The sequence below is a fragment of the Malania oleifera genome, chromosome 13 (genome assembly GCF_029873635.1).
Source record: "Malania oleifera isolate guangnan ecotype guangnan chromosome 13, ASM2987363v1, whole genome shotgun sequence".
Lineage (NCBI taxonomy): Eukaryota > Viridiplantae > Streptophyta > Magnoliopsida > Santalales > Ximeniaceae > Malania > Malania oleifera.
Window position 1 is genome coordinate 2,512,061 of NC_080429.1, and position 15,508 is coordinate 2,527,568.

A 15,508-nucleotide genomic window follows, 5' to 3' on the forward strand; every position below is an offset into this window, starting at 1 on the left:
TTTATATGAATAATGTGATGTCCCAATTTTAGTACAATTTTTTTTCTCAATAATAAATAAATAATCACATATTCATACGTCATCTATAACATTCACAAATCGGCCACGTCAACAACCCTATTACCATTTATACAACCCGACCTGCATTGGGTACTGGGTAAAAAGTCGTTTTATTTATACAACCTAATAGCGGAAGACAGTATATTTATATCATCCAGAATTCAATATCCAGAGTAACATACATATTTACACAATACTATCTCATATCCAAAATCAATACGACCCTAGGGAATCACACCTCCTTAGTCTACCAAAAACTCACCCTGTGTGTGTCAGGGTCCCAACTCCCTATGATCACGGAGCTCTACCACCCGATCTATCCCTTTTCCCTAAAAAATTTAGATAGTTTGGGTGAGACACATATCAGTAAGAAGGAATAAATTATTTACAGTGTGTAGCCATATGAGTTCAATTATAACATGTTTTACTTTTCAAAATAGCATTTCATCTGAGAAAATACACTGGCAAATATATTCCCATAGTCATATAGATATACAATACAGGCTTTTATAAGTTTTAAAACCATTTCTCAAATTCAATCATTCCAACACATTTTTACCTGCGAAGTTCTTGAGAATAGAGAAGATTACCCGCCTATATAGGTAGTTTCCCTCTACCATAACACATTATGTAGCCGGGTATGACTACATCTGACACCTATCAAGGCACTCACCTTACTCGGTAAGCCCTCGGGTGGAGAGTTTCACTTCGCCTCAATTATTTATATTATTAACTCACACAGTTCTATTTCTCAATTTTATCATTCTTTATTTTTCAATTTCCATTCTTTCTTTCATTTCTCATTTTTGCCAATTTTATCATTCTTTTACTTTCCGTTTCCATTTTACTTTCCGGCTCATGAGTATCCTTGGTGTCATATACCAACATCACGTCTGTAACTCATGGCCACCTTGAGGCTTTCTCTATTCACACCATGCTTCCTCCCATGGTCAAGGTTGTGCGGTCCGAAGGCTGGATCTAACCACGATTGGTCGACCCGATTAGATTAAAATATCATATCGCGTCTGTAGTATGAATAACTGGTTTATAACCCTGATCCAGACTCAGGGGCCCCAACAACCTTACAAAATGGCTCAATCGACTGTCACGCCACATGCTCCAAGAGTCCGTGTGGTTGCACTAACACCACTAGCAACGGTACCGTACTCAATATCATAATCATCTATTAGGGTTCACTACCATATGCCCGCAATCATTATGCGGTATTGATATTTTATTAATCATATTTTAATATATCACAATTCAGTTTAACATAAATATTCTCATCATTTTTTGTGCACATTTCATCATCTCGTAATAACATATATATATATATATATATATATATCATATTTCACGTATTTTCACATTTTCCCAAAATACTCATACCAGTAATTTATACAAACTCATTTTTCATGCAAATAACTTCCACTCACATATAAATATCATATTTCATTATTTTTCACTAATCACATCAATCATTTTCATTTCAATATTTTCTTAGAAAATACCCATCATTATATTTCACAATTTTCAACACATGTCATGTGCCATACAATTTTCATCTAATATTCATAACATATTATTTTCACACTCCAAAATATCACAATTTAAAATCACTCAAATGCCACACAATTTATCTGATATTTATATCGTAATAATTTTCAGTCAAAATATCATGAGCACATTTTCACATATTAATTTAAATAGTAATTCTAAAAATACTGCTATAATTTATTCCTCTTACTTAACTTACTGAGAGTCTCGTTAGGACCCAGATTCTACGCTCTTGGCGCCCAAAACTCAAATCCTGAAATTCACATTTTTCCTAAATTAATTAACCTATTTTCCCAAAATAATACCCATCTAACCTTCCCTAGACCCCATATACCTCAAATTAACATTTAAACTAATATTTGACACCCTCACTTAATTTTCTGAATTTTGCCTGCGGGTCCCAAAATTACACCCGCAGTACTCACCTAGGTCCTAAATTCTGAAAATTCTACTTCAACTTTAGATGCTCAATATTTTAATATTTCTAAATTAATACTAATTAATTAAAAATAAGTCCCTTAATAACTCTCGTACTTCAAATTTGGGGTTTTGCCCACAACGACCCCACGAGAATTTCGTCTTGCTAGACTTGTAGAGAATCATCTCTAGATTATCGTGGTGGTGTCCGTTCGTCGATTGAGCTTATAATTTGTAAGAAATTAAAGAAAAAAAGGAAATTGACTTACCCTAGGAGATACGTTTACGCAGCTCCTACTACCGATCCGCTCCGTTAGTAATGACGGCAACAAAGAATGGAGTCCAGTAGTATCTTCTGATTTTTGATCAGATGAAAATCCGCCGCAAAATCGAGGAGAGAGAGAGAGAGAGAGAGAATGAGAGGAGAGAGAGAGAGAGTTTGTTGAGCGCAAGACACGAGAAAGAAAAAGAAAAGAAAAAGAAAAAAAGAAGAAGTAAAAGAAAGAGAAAAAAAAAAAAGGAAAACAAAAAAGAAACAAAACAAATCTCCTGAAGCTTCTAGTTCAGGAGAATAATAATAATGATAATATATTTTATTAATAAAAATAAAATAAAATTTAATTATTTTTTTAAATATAATTAATTAATTAATTAATTTTTTTTGGGAATCATTCTATTAATATTTTATAATCCTTTTTGAGGTTATTACAAATAAAATGTTAGATTTCCCATAAAAAAAGTTAGGCGGTAAATCAAATCAGCTTTGTATCTAATAATATAAATTAGAATAAATTTTTTTTTTTTCTGATATTTGACAAAGAGATATATTTCAGTTTCAAATTTCAAAATATTTAATGAATTTCTCATATGAATCTTTTGTAAAATTTAAAATTTTTTATGTATCTTAATATTTGATTTTCGAGATATTTTATATGTTGCTATTAGTAAAGATTTGCGTTTTTTTTTTTTTTTTTTTTTTTTAAAAAATTAATAGAAATTTGTAAAGTATATGGAAGGTTAATGTTTTTTTTTTTTTATAATCAAATTTTAAAGGATCGTTTGGTATTATTGTCAAAATTTAGATAAATGAAAACTAGAAATGAAACAAAAAACTAGAAATAGAAACAAAAAATTTAAAATTAGCAACCAGTTTAATTAACATTTATAAAACTTAAACAAATTAAAAATCCTACTTTAAAAAATTATCCTTTTCATCTTTAAATCAAAATATTATAAAAACATGATTAACATAATAAAATTTAAAATAAAATGCATTAAAAAAATAATATAATAATAATAAAATTTATTATAATTATTTTACTTAATTTTTCTACTTTTAATTTTACTTTACAATAAAAATTTTATTTTATATGACAATTGAAAGATAGTAAAAGAATTATATATTTGACTTTATTATTTTTTTGAAATTTATGCATATTTGTCTTTAGTCATATTTAAATTCACATGATTATTTAATTTTGATTTTAATTTTTAAAAATATAAAATTTAATTTAAAAATTATTTCTGAATATTAAAATTTGTAACACTGAGTTATCAAATCAATTAAAAATTATAAAATCTAATTTCTTATTTTTTTATAAATAATTAAAAATTGGTAATAGAAATATAAAATTAAAAAAGAAATAAAAAGGTGACCATTGATTATTTACACTTTGAATTAATGGGTTTTTTTTTTTCTAAAAAAAATTAAAATAAAAAAGTGGAAATAAAGGTCAGCTCCACCGCCCAAAGTCAAACTCTTTCATTAATGATGGTGCGCATTGCGCCCCAGATAACGACTATCAACAGTATCACGCTGCCAATATAAAGGCTATGCTATCTCTCTCTCCTCCGTGAGCCCGGCGCCGACACCCGCTGCCTGTCTTTCTCTTCTCCCCACGACGCATGGCGTTTTAGGATTTTGGGTTCAGTTTGGATCGGTTGCTTTGGTGATAAATCCCTTGGCTCTCGTCACCTGTTAAGAGTCTCACGATTCTACTAGGGTTTGCTTACAGTTTCGTCACTTCTTGGGATATCTCTTAGATTTTGCTATAATTCCGCGTCTATTCTCACTCAATGATTGAAGACTTTCAGCTTTCGTACAAGTTTTAAAGTTTTCTAGGGTTCGTTTAGAGGTTGGCGAGGTGGGTCGTCGATTCTTCGGTGTTTCCGTGGGAAATTCATTTTCGAAGTACAGTTTCTAGGGTTACACGAGGGCTTGACATTGTGAGCTTTTGCTTATTGCTATTACTCTGAATGAATTCAGTCATAGATTGAAGAGTTTCCACTATCGTGCACGATTTAGAGTTTTACAGGATTTATTGTGAGGTGGGCTTCGGATTTCTCCCGTATTTTGGCAGGAGATTCATTTCCGAGATTTTCAGGATTTCTGGGGTGTAGTTTCAACTTTCGTACATATTTTAAAGATTTCTAGGGTTTACTCATAAGTTGGTTAGGTTAGTTTTCGATTTCAGGGTTTCCGTGGGAGATTCTTAATTTTTAAAAATTTCTGGAAACTTTTTTAGGGGTCGCTGAGATGGCTATCGAAGACTGGCAACAGTTTGTGCAGTCAGTGTTTATTGGACTCATATTCTCTTTCCTTCTTGCAAAGCTCATATCTGTGGTGACTTCCTTCCGAGAGGAGAACCTCACTGTGGTGCGCGAAAGGAACGACTTGAAATCCTCAGAGAGGGAATCTGGATCGGGTGATGATGATTCGGGTGCATTTAATGACGTGAATTCTAGGGTTAGTGAAGAAGATTCGATGATTGCTGAGAAGGGTAGTGTACGAAGTGAAAGTTTATTGGGGGAAGGTGGTGATGATGATGATGATGATTGGGAAGGGGTCGAGAGCACTGAGCTTGACGAGGCATTTAGTGCCGCTACTGCTTTTGTGGCTGCGTCTGCAGCTGATCGGCTCTCACAGAAAGTTTCAAATGATGTTCAATTGCTACTATATGGGCTTTATAAGATAGCTACCGAGGGACCATGTACTACTGCACAGCCTTCGGCTCTTAAGATGACTGCCCGTGCCAAGTGGTATTACTCTGCTCTTGCAAATTTTGTATAATTAATGCAATTGTTGATCTATAGCTTTGCTGATGAGTTCTGTGAGATGGTAGTTTGATGCCTGCTTTCAATGGTGAAAAGTATGGATAAATTAATTTGATTGATTATGAAGCTTTGTAGATATTTAAGTTGCATGTCTTCAATTTACTCAGAAAAAAGTTGTTTCAAATTAATTTTAATAATGTTGGACTGCTTTCAGGAATTTCTGAATCTTTTACCCTCATAAACTTTCCAAGAGTAATTGCTTATGAGTAACTATGCTTCCTTTCACTTGGAACTTGGAAGGTAAATCACAGATAAATGGCCAGTGCAAGAATGATCTAAGCAAATAATTGAATCTTGAATATAAGGCAGGGCCTGTGACAAGAGAACGTCCACCCAGCAGACAGCTGATTAATGCTCTGCTTTTGTTGATGTCTCCGTTATTTTCTGTGTAGACAGGCTAACTGAGCAACCACCTTCTTTTCTAGTTTCCTTGCTGAGTGGCGTCTACATTAATGTAAAAATTAGTTCAGCTTTTTGGATTATTTTTGAATGTGGAGTTACAAGCAATGATTTGTGGCAGTTGGAGTTTGATATGCTTGAAATTATTATCATGGAACAGAGGAGGGTGCATTTCCTGGAGAATCTTAATCCTGCTCTATATAAAATTTTGAGTTGTTATTGTTGGGCATGTATCTGTTGCCTCCTTAAATGGAAGCAAATGAGAGGATGATTTTGAATTTGTATACCATTACCTTCTATTTGGGGGCATGAGTACCTCTCAATGTACTGCCTATGTGCCTAAATTTTTTCATTTTCCTCTTTTTTTTATCCATATATTTATAAGGTGATGATATCTCTTGGACTGGACTGCATGTTTGACATGAATGATTTGTTTGCTTTGGATAATTTGCAATCCTTGGGGAACGCATGTTATTGTTGGGCTGAATAACTGATTTTTCCGAACGAATATGACTTGCTTGTGAGAAATGGAGGGTGTTATGTGATGAATGCAACTCTTGAAAGGAGTCATTTCCCAATTAAAATGCCTCTTTTGATGCAGTGACAAGTTCTTGACATATATAGGGTTCTTCTTTTTACCAAAGAGACAATGCAGTTTGTATTCTTCTTGATTTAATTCAAATGGCAGAATCTAAGTGATCTTTTGATTTTAGAGAGTTTTGAATGAGAGTAGTCACTTTTTGCTCAGTAATAGGTTGGCTAGAAACATTTTCCATTCTTGCTGTTTTTTCACTTGGGTTGGTGTTATTGATACTCCATCATTGGCTTTTGCAATTTCATACTATTTATTTAATTAACTAAAAAGACAATCATACCATCTTCATGTAGGACAGAACATAATATGGGCAGAGAGAGAACAAAAACAGAACTAGAGAGAAATTAGAGAGAAATTAGACAGAACATAATATGGGCAGGAAGAGGACGAGGAAGAAGAAGAGGAGGAGGAGGAAGAAAGAGAGGGAGAATGGACGAGAGAGAGGGGTGAGGGGGGGAACTGACAGGAAATTCTCAATTCAAATCTGATAACTGCTTCATACATTACACAAACATTCTATCATACACCCAACATTACAACTAACAAATAGTTACAAAATGACCCCAATTAGAGCATGTTATTACAAAACAACTTGGAAGCACTTGAAATACACAAATAAACCCAAATTAGCTAAATTTCAAAAATATCTAAATTTGCTAATTTAACAAAGTGCAAGGTAGGACTATGTATTATAGACCCATTGTGGTTTGCTCCTTCCATGGATCCCGCATATGCGGTAGCTTTGTGCACCTGGATCTCCCCTCCCCCTCCTTTTTTTTTCTTATAACAAATTCCTTGATTTCTAAATTTTCAAACGAAATATGGTTGCCTAGAATAATTTGCAAGTGATCCTCCATAAAACTCCCCTTGTTAGAGAAAAGTCAACCTCAAGTTTTACATTGGCGCAACCAAGGTCTTGAATTTCAATTTCGACTCAAATTTCGAAGCACCAAAAGTACGGAAATTTTGATTTCGATGTCAGTTTCAATTTCAATTTGAAAAAATAACGGAAATTAGTAGTAAAGCATGAAATTCTTTGTGAAACTTTAGAAATGGTTAACAAACATAATAATATATGTTTTAGGACTAATATATAACAAGTCAAATACATCGATATTTTGTATGAGATGGAAAGGTTGTAAAGTAACATGTGTATCAAACATATTTGTGAGATAATGCACATTAAAGATATTCAATTAATACAAATGAAATTCATAAATCATTTAAATATTATTTATTATACAAATAATGATAATTTAGACATGACTGTAAGTTTATTTTTTTCATATAATTTTAGAAGCACTTGTAGTAATATTTTGTTTTGACAAAATAAATAAAATAAATTAAAAGAGAAATTTCACTTAACTCTTAAATCTCTTATTTGAATTCTGACAAAATTTCATTGTATAGTTAAAATTTTGATAAGTTTTGCTAAAATTCCAAGATTTCAATAAGTTTCAGATGATTTGTTGAGATTTTGACGGAAATTATGCAAGACGGAAATCGACTGCCATTTCGATTTCGAGGGTGACGGAAATCGGAAATTTTGACGGAAATTTCGACAATTTTGTGAAAATTTAAGACCATGGGCGCAACAATAGAGAATGTGCATCAATGAACCATTCAACTTGTAATTTCACATTGTCCAATTTAACTGACATGCAGTCATTAACAACAAATTATTGCAATTCTCCTCAAGGTTCTCAACCCCGATGAAGTTGATAGAAGGAGAAGTATCACACTTTGGAAGATGATTCAAGGCTTGGGGTCTATGTTTCACAAGCTTCTCACAAGATTCCACCATTTCATCTTCTAAAAAGAACTTGTGCTGAATTGTATTCCCAATTTTGACGCTGATTTTTGTTGGCTGCTCCTGGGACACTAATACAACTTGAACGTATTGTTCTGTTGCATTTTCTTGCCCTTCAAGGTTGGCATCATGTGATCCACCATCTACACAATCAATTGAGCTTTCATTTTCACATTGTAATCCATGACAACAAGGGTCACTTGCAATTTCTTCATTTTCTTGGTCATAGACTTGTAGGTGTAGTCCATGACAACAAAAATTTCCATTTCATCTTTGATAAGCTGTTTGAGAATTTGAGTTCACTTCCGATTTCATCCTTTTCGTACTCATATGTATAGTCCATGACAACAACAAATTTTTGTTTTATCCTTCATAGGCCATTTTGAGATTGGAAGATCTTATTGTCCAAAATAAGAACTCTTTCCTCACGTGAGCTGGAAAATGATCACATCATAACAGTAAGGAGGAAGAATTCAGATACTAACGAAGTTTCTATGATACTATCCCACACTCAGCTGCATAGCATAACCAACAAGTTTATCAGATGCAAATCTTGCCTTTTTGGATAGTTGCCTTTGAAACAAGGAATGTCCTCAGGACAATGCATAGGAGCCCATGTAACATTTCTCAAACTCATATCTTGAAAAATATTAAAAATGTTGGCTTCCTAGCTGTAGGTTCTCCAATTTATCAACAATAATGGATGTCTTGCACGAATTCCAGGAAAGATTCAACCTGATTTTAGGGGCTGACAGTGCTGAATTTATCCTTCAAATATATGTATCAAACAATCCGAGTTGGATTTATTCAAACCAATTGCAGTAAATCTTAAAATACTGCAGCTAGGCCTCAATTTGAATGCTTGCAGACCTTCAAGACTCAGAAATTTGCATTAGCAGTTCGATATCTCAAGCTAACCTCCCAATTTCTCAAGTTTCCAGAAAATAAAAGCCTTCAAAATGCAGCAAATGAAGCCTGAATCTGGTGTTGCTTTTGAAATTATCCTCCAACATGTAACTTGCCCTAGCACTTGAATTTTCTTCAATAGCTTCACATCTCAGGGAAAAATCCAAAATATTGCGGTTCGAAACAATTTCTTGCAAATCTGGAAGCTGGAGAAGACTCCCGCAGTTTCTCACTCGCCGATGCTGGCATGTGGGGTGTGTGCCGCGCTGGCAAGGCTCCTCTGGTGATGATACTGCAGCCAGTGGCAGATCAGGGGCTGTTTGAGTCGAGTGGTGGTTGTGGTGTGTCAAGAGAATCTCAGGAAGTGTGAGAATTTGAAGGGTGGTTGGCTGGGGTACCTTCAGGTGGCACGTGGGGCCACAACCCTTGTTGGGTGAATGTGAAATTGCAGAATAGGGGATTCTCAGTGGTCTATCTGATGGAGAAGGGGGCGTTGTGAATTGCTGTATGGAAATTAGGGTTCCTCAATCAGTGGTACGACTGTAAATTCTGGTGAAAGTTACAGATGAACAGTGCTTCAGTTCTCTGAGATTTTTCTGGAGTTTGTGATCCTTGAGTGCTTTTTAGGACTTGTAGTTGTGCAACAAAGGCCACAGTTGTAGCAACTGAATCAAAATAACTGCTCCTTGAGACAGCAGTGGTAGTTCTGTCTGTGGCTTTGATTTCTGCAATTTCCTTGATTTTGTAATCATGGTTAGGCTCTGATACCAAATTGAACAGAAATTGAGAGAGAGAGAGAGAGAGAGAGAGGAAGGAATAGAACGGAGAAGAGAAGGAGAAGGAAGATAGGCTGCTGACAGCAGAGAGAACAGTCAAGAAGATAGCTAGAGAGCAATTAGACATAATAGAACAGAGATGGGCAGGAGGAGGAGGAGGAGGAAGAAGAAGAGGGGGAAGGAGAAAGAGACTGGACAAGCGAGAAGGAACTGACAGGAAATTCTAAACTCAAATCTGATAACTGCTCCATACATTACCAAACATACTATTATACACAGAACATAACAACAAACAAACAATTACAAAATAATCCTAATTAAAACATGTATTACAAACTAATGTAAAGTACTTAAAATGCACAAAGATACCGAAATTAGCTGAACTTCTAAAATATCAAAATTTACTAATTTAAAACAAAATCCTTGATTTCTAGATCTTCAAATAAAATATGGCTGCCTAGAATAATTCGCAAGTGATCCTTCAACAAGAAGCTCCATGTTAGGAAAATAAGAGGCCAAGATATTAAACAAAATCTAGCTAGGTCTTTGGGCAAAATACACAACCTCCCTCGAGATTTGCCAAAATGAATTGGACCTCTTTTGAAATTCAAAAAATGAAACTAGTCTCCCTTAGCTTTTAAATACAATGAAATTTGCACACCACCATTAGTTGACCCATGTCCTGTAAAGACAAAAATCAGATGAGATGTTGCTCTTTTGTGGAACTCACATAAGTTGTGCAAGGATTTGGCGAAATGAAAACAACAGCAAATACGTGGTACATCTTTTCATAGGTACGCATCTTCGTCCTCACAGGTGCATTTTGGGACGGAATTAGTTCTACATTTAGTCATGCCAGTGTTCTTGTTAAAATCCATTCAAAAATGGTACTAAGGACTATTACAGTATTATGGTGCCATTTAGTGGGTCAAATTTGTTACTAGGACAACTATATTTCATTTTCATGGAGGTTCAACTAATGTTAGGGTTCTAATTGTTAAACGTTTGAGAAAGATAGTGATATTTGTTTGAATGCCAGTGGATTCTAAACATTTTTTTTAGCATACTTCACCCTAATATTTTTTCTCGTTTTATTTATACATTTTAATAAAACATAACATCATGTTTCCCCAATGGTATACTGTAGTTCTTAAACTTTTATGTGTGTGTGTGTGTGTGTGTGTGTGCACGCTAATTTGAATAATATATTACATTGTGGGAAGAGAACTGGATTCTATGACTTGCTGGAAAAATAGATTTTGAATTTTTTCCCTTCTCTTGCAGTTTTTTATGAAATTGTAGTACATTGATTGTGGTTGGTTAGTTTTATTTTTATGCGTAAATGCTTAGATTCAAAGGTTTAATAGCTTTAACAAAACTGAAGTGATATAGGATGGGAATTGGATCATTGGATGGACCGGTGGATAACTGATTCGATTGAAAGACCAATGTCAAAGAATAGTGTTAGGGGATTGTTGGGTCCTAAAACACAAATGTGTTTAGATTATATGTAGTAGGCTTATGCGTATTTGAGGGTTTGTTTGCAATAGATATATATATTAGGGGTTCATTTGTAATTTCATGTATATTTAGGAGTTTGTGTAATTTCCTGTAATTTAGGCTTTCTTATAAACAGGGTGTGAAAGCCATCTTGAGAGTTTTTGCGAATTTGAACTGAAATTGCCCCCATTGTATCTCATTCTTCCTCTCTTCTTCCTTCCTAGTTCCTTTCTTTCCTCTTCTTCCCCTCTTCCTCTCCTCTACTCCTCTTCTAGTTTTTCTCTTGGCTGTAATTATTTGTTGTTGCTTAGCATCATGAAAGGTCTACTTTTTGTATTTTGTTTAGTTCATTAATCATGTGAGACTTAATTGCGTGTTCAGCTATGTAGAGAAGTAGATGGGCTGTTTAAAACTTAAAAGGAGTGTCAACTGCCAATAGCACCGCCCTTTGATTTAACACTGGAATCTGCAGTATTTTTTTAAATGATTTGATTGAGCTTTTGTAGGCATAGAATAGAGGGAGAATATTTCCAGGATTATTTTTCATTTGTATTATTTGTTATATTGCTCTATGGAATAATATATGATATCGTAAAATAAAAATCATATGGCTGTGTGGTAGTGAACCTTCTTTTGGGTGGCATGTGGTAGGCAAGCATGGCAGAAATTGGGTGCTATGCCTCCAGAAGAAGCTATGCAGAAGTACATTGATATTGTTACAGAGCTTTATCCTTCCTGGGCAAGTGGTTCAACTAAAGTAAGATTTTCTTCCTTTTGTCTTCCCAGCATGCTGTTTATTTTAAAACTTTCTGAGCTTTTTTTGTCTGGATTATTTTTATTCTTTCTCCTTTGGTTTACTGATAAGTAGGAGCACAAACATGGGAATAGTGATGCACCAAGCACGGATGCTAAAGGGCCAATGGGACCTGTTTTAAGTACCTTTGTTTATGAGGAAGAATCTGGAAATGAGTTGTAAGGTTCTTAGAACTATCACACCTTTTGTTTTTTGGCCTCTCAATTTCTGTAAAATTATTTTCTATGTAGTTTTGAAAAAAGTGACATGATCAGTGTGTGCAGGAATGTGTGCATTTGTTCATAGCATCAGTGTGTACTTCTATTGTTTTTTGATTTGCAGAATGCTTTTATTTGTGCGTGCATGACTAGATTAAAACTGAGCTAGTTACGACCCTATAGTTACATCTTGGAATTGTACAAGGTGAAAACTCTGGACTTCGCATGGTTGTGGTGTCCTAAGAATGGGCGATGCTTGGCTTTGGCAGAACTAAACTCAATTCTGCCCATGTTGGATTATGAAACTCCTTGGCCTTTTTAAACCCACCCCCTCCAGATGTGCGCGCACGCGCGGATGGATTATACAACTTCAAAGTTGATATTCCCCCTTTTTGAGGCATGTATGGCAATGTGTGAGGAGCACTAATGGCTATCCACAGTATTGATATTTTCCCCCTTTTGAGGCATGTATGGCAATGTGTAAGGAGCACTAATGGCTATCCACAGCATTGCTATTGAATAGTGGGTTACTTAGGAGCTATTATCAGTTTATTACTATTCATGAATGGTGCTAAATGTTTCCATATTGGCTATATTTATATTCACCCTGCAATCCATTTCTTAAAAGAGGGGAAAAAGTAGTGTCTAAAAATTTTCTCATTTTACTTTTTAGGAAAATGGATGACATACATGCTTTTGCTAGAGAAGGGGAAGGAGACAATTTGCTCAAATGCATTGAGAGTGGGGTTTCAGTGAATCAGAAAGGTCTGTTATATTATATTATCTTATGTGTTGGCACTGTATTTCAACTTCTCTGTTTTTTATTTCTCTGCGAATGATTGAATTTCCTTGAGATTATGGCTATTGAGATATTGTAAGAATGACTATGTAGTTAAGAGTGCATATATGAGCAAATATAGCGTAGACATTTTGTTTGATGCTCAAGCGTCTGATCGTCCTTTACGAGGTACAAATAGTAATATCTTTGCTCCTAGGCTCCATATCATGACTTCTTGTGTAAGACAATGCTGAAATTGCTCAAGGACTTCACACAATGAAAACAAGCTCAAATTAAGTAGCTTGCAACCCTTTCTGCGTGATGGATGTGCTGCAAATTGTAGATTTTATTTTTCTTTTTGGGCAAAATTACATATTGGCGTGCCATTCTTTCTATATATGTAGTATGCTTTACTTCTAGCAAAACAAGTGGGTTTGTGCAGAATCACATAAATGCCACACATCATAGTCAATGTGTGTGCGTGCATCTGATGACAATGAGGCTTCTCTCATAAAATTGTTTTGTTTGAAACAATTGCAGATAGCGAGGGTCGGGCGCCATTGCATTGGGCTGTAGACCGTGGTCACCTGAACATAGCGGAACTGCTCGTCAGCAGGAATGCTGATGTAAATATGAAGGTAATTTTAAAATCCTTTAGGTTCTCTTTAGACTCTGGATTAATGATTTTGTTTGGGAAAAGGAAAGGAAAATAAGAATGAAAAACATTTTCGATTATGTTTGATCTTTACATCCAATACTATTGAAAATGAAAATTTATTCTAATATGATTAAAAATTAAAAAAAATCAAATGACAAGGATGTGTGAAATCCAACGTATGTTTGATTGCATTTTTTTTAAAAAAAATTGCTTTCTCACTCTTCTTGATAACTAAACATGGAAAAGTAGACTCATTTTCATATTTTATTTTCCTTTCCATAATATTTTCCAAGTTTCAGATGGAGCCTTAAGGATTGCTGGGTGGAAACTTTCCAGTTCCAAACCCCCTATGCTATTTATCTTGTTATGCTAGACAGAATTGTTGGAGCTCCTGTTATGGATTTTAATTTTAAACCCAGGGATAGTTTCATGGCTACATATTTACTATTTAGTTTACCAAAACCTGACTGTGGCAAGAAATTAGCCAATCCTTTTAAGTTCAGATTAAGGCTTAGTCGATGTTCTTGTTTGCATGCATGAGGAACAATCTGCGTTTTGGATCCTCAATGCAAAGGTAGTGAGATTTGGGCGATAAATCGCTTATGTATTGGTGACTAGTGATCTGGTTCATGTACTCATGAAATATGCCTAAATTAATGACCACCTTACAGATTATGAGAACTTCCTATATACAAAAAAAAGAAATTATGACATCGATTGGGTCATTTTGTTGTTCTTTGATATATGGATCATCAGATCCCACCAGTCGGGATCTGCTTCCACCTTGAGGCAGTTGTGAGTTTCATCATCCTGTAGGGGAGAGAGGTCCCTTGCTCCTCCCTCATGCGTGCTGCAAAATTTTCTCTTCTAACAAAGATAGTTGGGCAGTGTTTGGGAGCATTGATTTTGGACCTTAGATTTAAAATTTGTTGGATCTAAAAGAAACTTAACACAATTTGATAATATATTTTCTCCAAATCCATACAAATTCAAATTCAGACCTTAAAATCCATGCTCTCAAACACATGGTTAAGACACTAGTTTAGCAGAAACCTTACTACTATAAGCAGCTGGCTTTTGTTTCTCCTATCTTTCAAATAAAAGTGACACCCTAATCTGACTTTATGATCATCATTATTATTATTTGCTGAAATTGCATCTTTAATGGAAGGATAATGAAGGCCAAACGCCGTTACATTATGCCGTTGTGTGCGAGAGAGAAGCAATTGCTGAATTCCTTGTGAAGCAAAATGCAGATGCAGATGTAAAGGACAACGATGGCGAGACCCCCTTTGATCTTTCTGGTTCCAAATGGCCTTGGATGCAAAGTAGAGCTAAAGAGACTTGACTGACGATCCATTCTATTGCTTCCCCTGCTAATGAAATTTTTGACAAATTTCCCAATGGATATGTACATACTATAAATAAGCCTTTAGGAAAAACCTTTTCGTCCTCATCTTATAGGCCATTCATTTTGTACTGTTCTGTATTTTCTTGTTCCTTTTTTTTTTTTTATTGAAGTGGGGAGAATTTGAAGAATGTTTAGTTCAGAAGATGAATGGTGGTGCACGTACCTTTGCTTTGCCTCCCTTTATTACCAGTGTAAAATATTTGTTGCTTGAGGATCTGTTTGGCTGCCAGGAAAATATTTTTTCGGAAGTAGATTTCCTATTTTCCTTTATTTGACACAAGGAAAAAAGTATGTTAGAAGAAATTTACTTTTTTATGTATCAAGCCAAGTGAAAAAAATAAGAAATGAACTAAATCAATGAATAAAAATTTAATTTTACATGTTATTGATATTCTATTTTTGAATTTTTATTAATTATATTAGAATGAATTTTACTTTCAATATTATTTGAAAATTGATATAGAGATATGTAAAGGAGGTGGGTTGCGTTAGATAGCCAATGGTTAGCATAAAATG

At 34.5% G+C, this 15,508-nt stretch overlaps 1 protein-coding gene across 2 annotated transcripts; it reads left to right on the top strand.

The window, feature by feature from the left end:
- The first annotated feature begins 3,792 nt into the window (after window positions 1-3,792).
- LOC131145658 (acyl-CoA-binding domain-containing protein 1-like) lies at window positions 3,793-15,240 on the top strand. Of its 2 annotated transcripts, none has more exons than XM_058094854.1 (6): window positions 3,793-5,073; window positions 11,786-11,891; window positions 12,003-12,106; window positions 12,819-12,910; window positions 13,464-13,561; window positions 14,753-15,240. In XM_058094854.1, the coding sequence occupies exons 1-6, from the start codon at window positions 4,571-4,573 to the stop codon at window positions 14,927-14,929; spliced, it is 1,080 nt and encodes a 359-aa protein (XP_057950837.1). In that variant the 5' UTR covers window positions 3,793-4,570; the 3' UTR covers window positions 14,930-15,240. The 2 variants fall into 2 exon arrangements, with proteins under 2 accessions (XP_057950837.1, XP_057950838.1); XM_058094855.1 differs by having other exon boundaries at window positions 3,868-5,073; window positions 14,763-15,240.
- The last annotated feature ends 268 nt before the right edge of the window (window positions 15,241-15,508 follow it).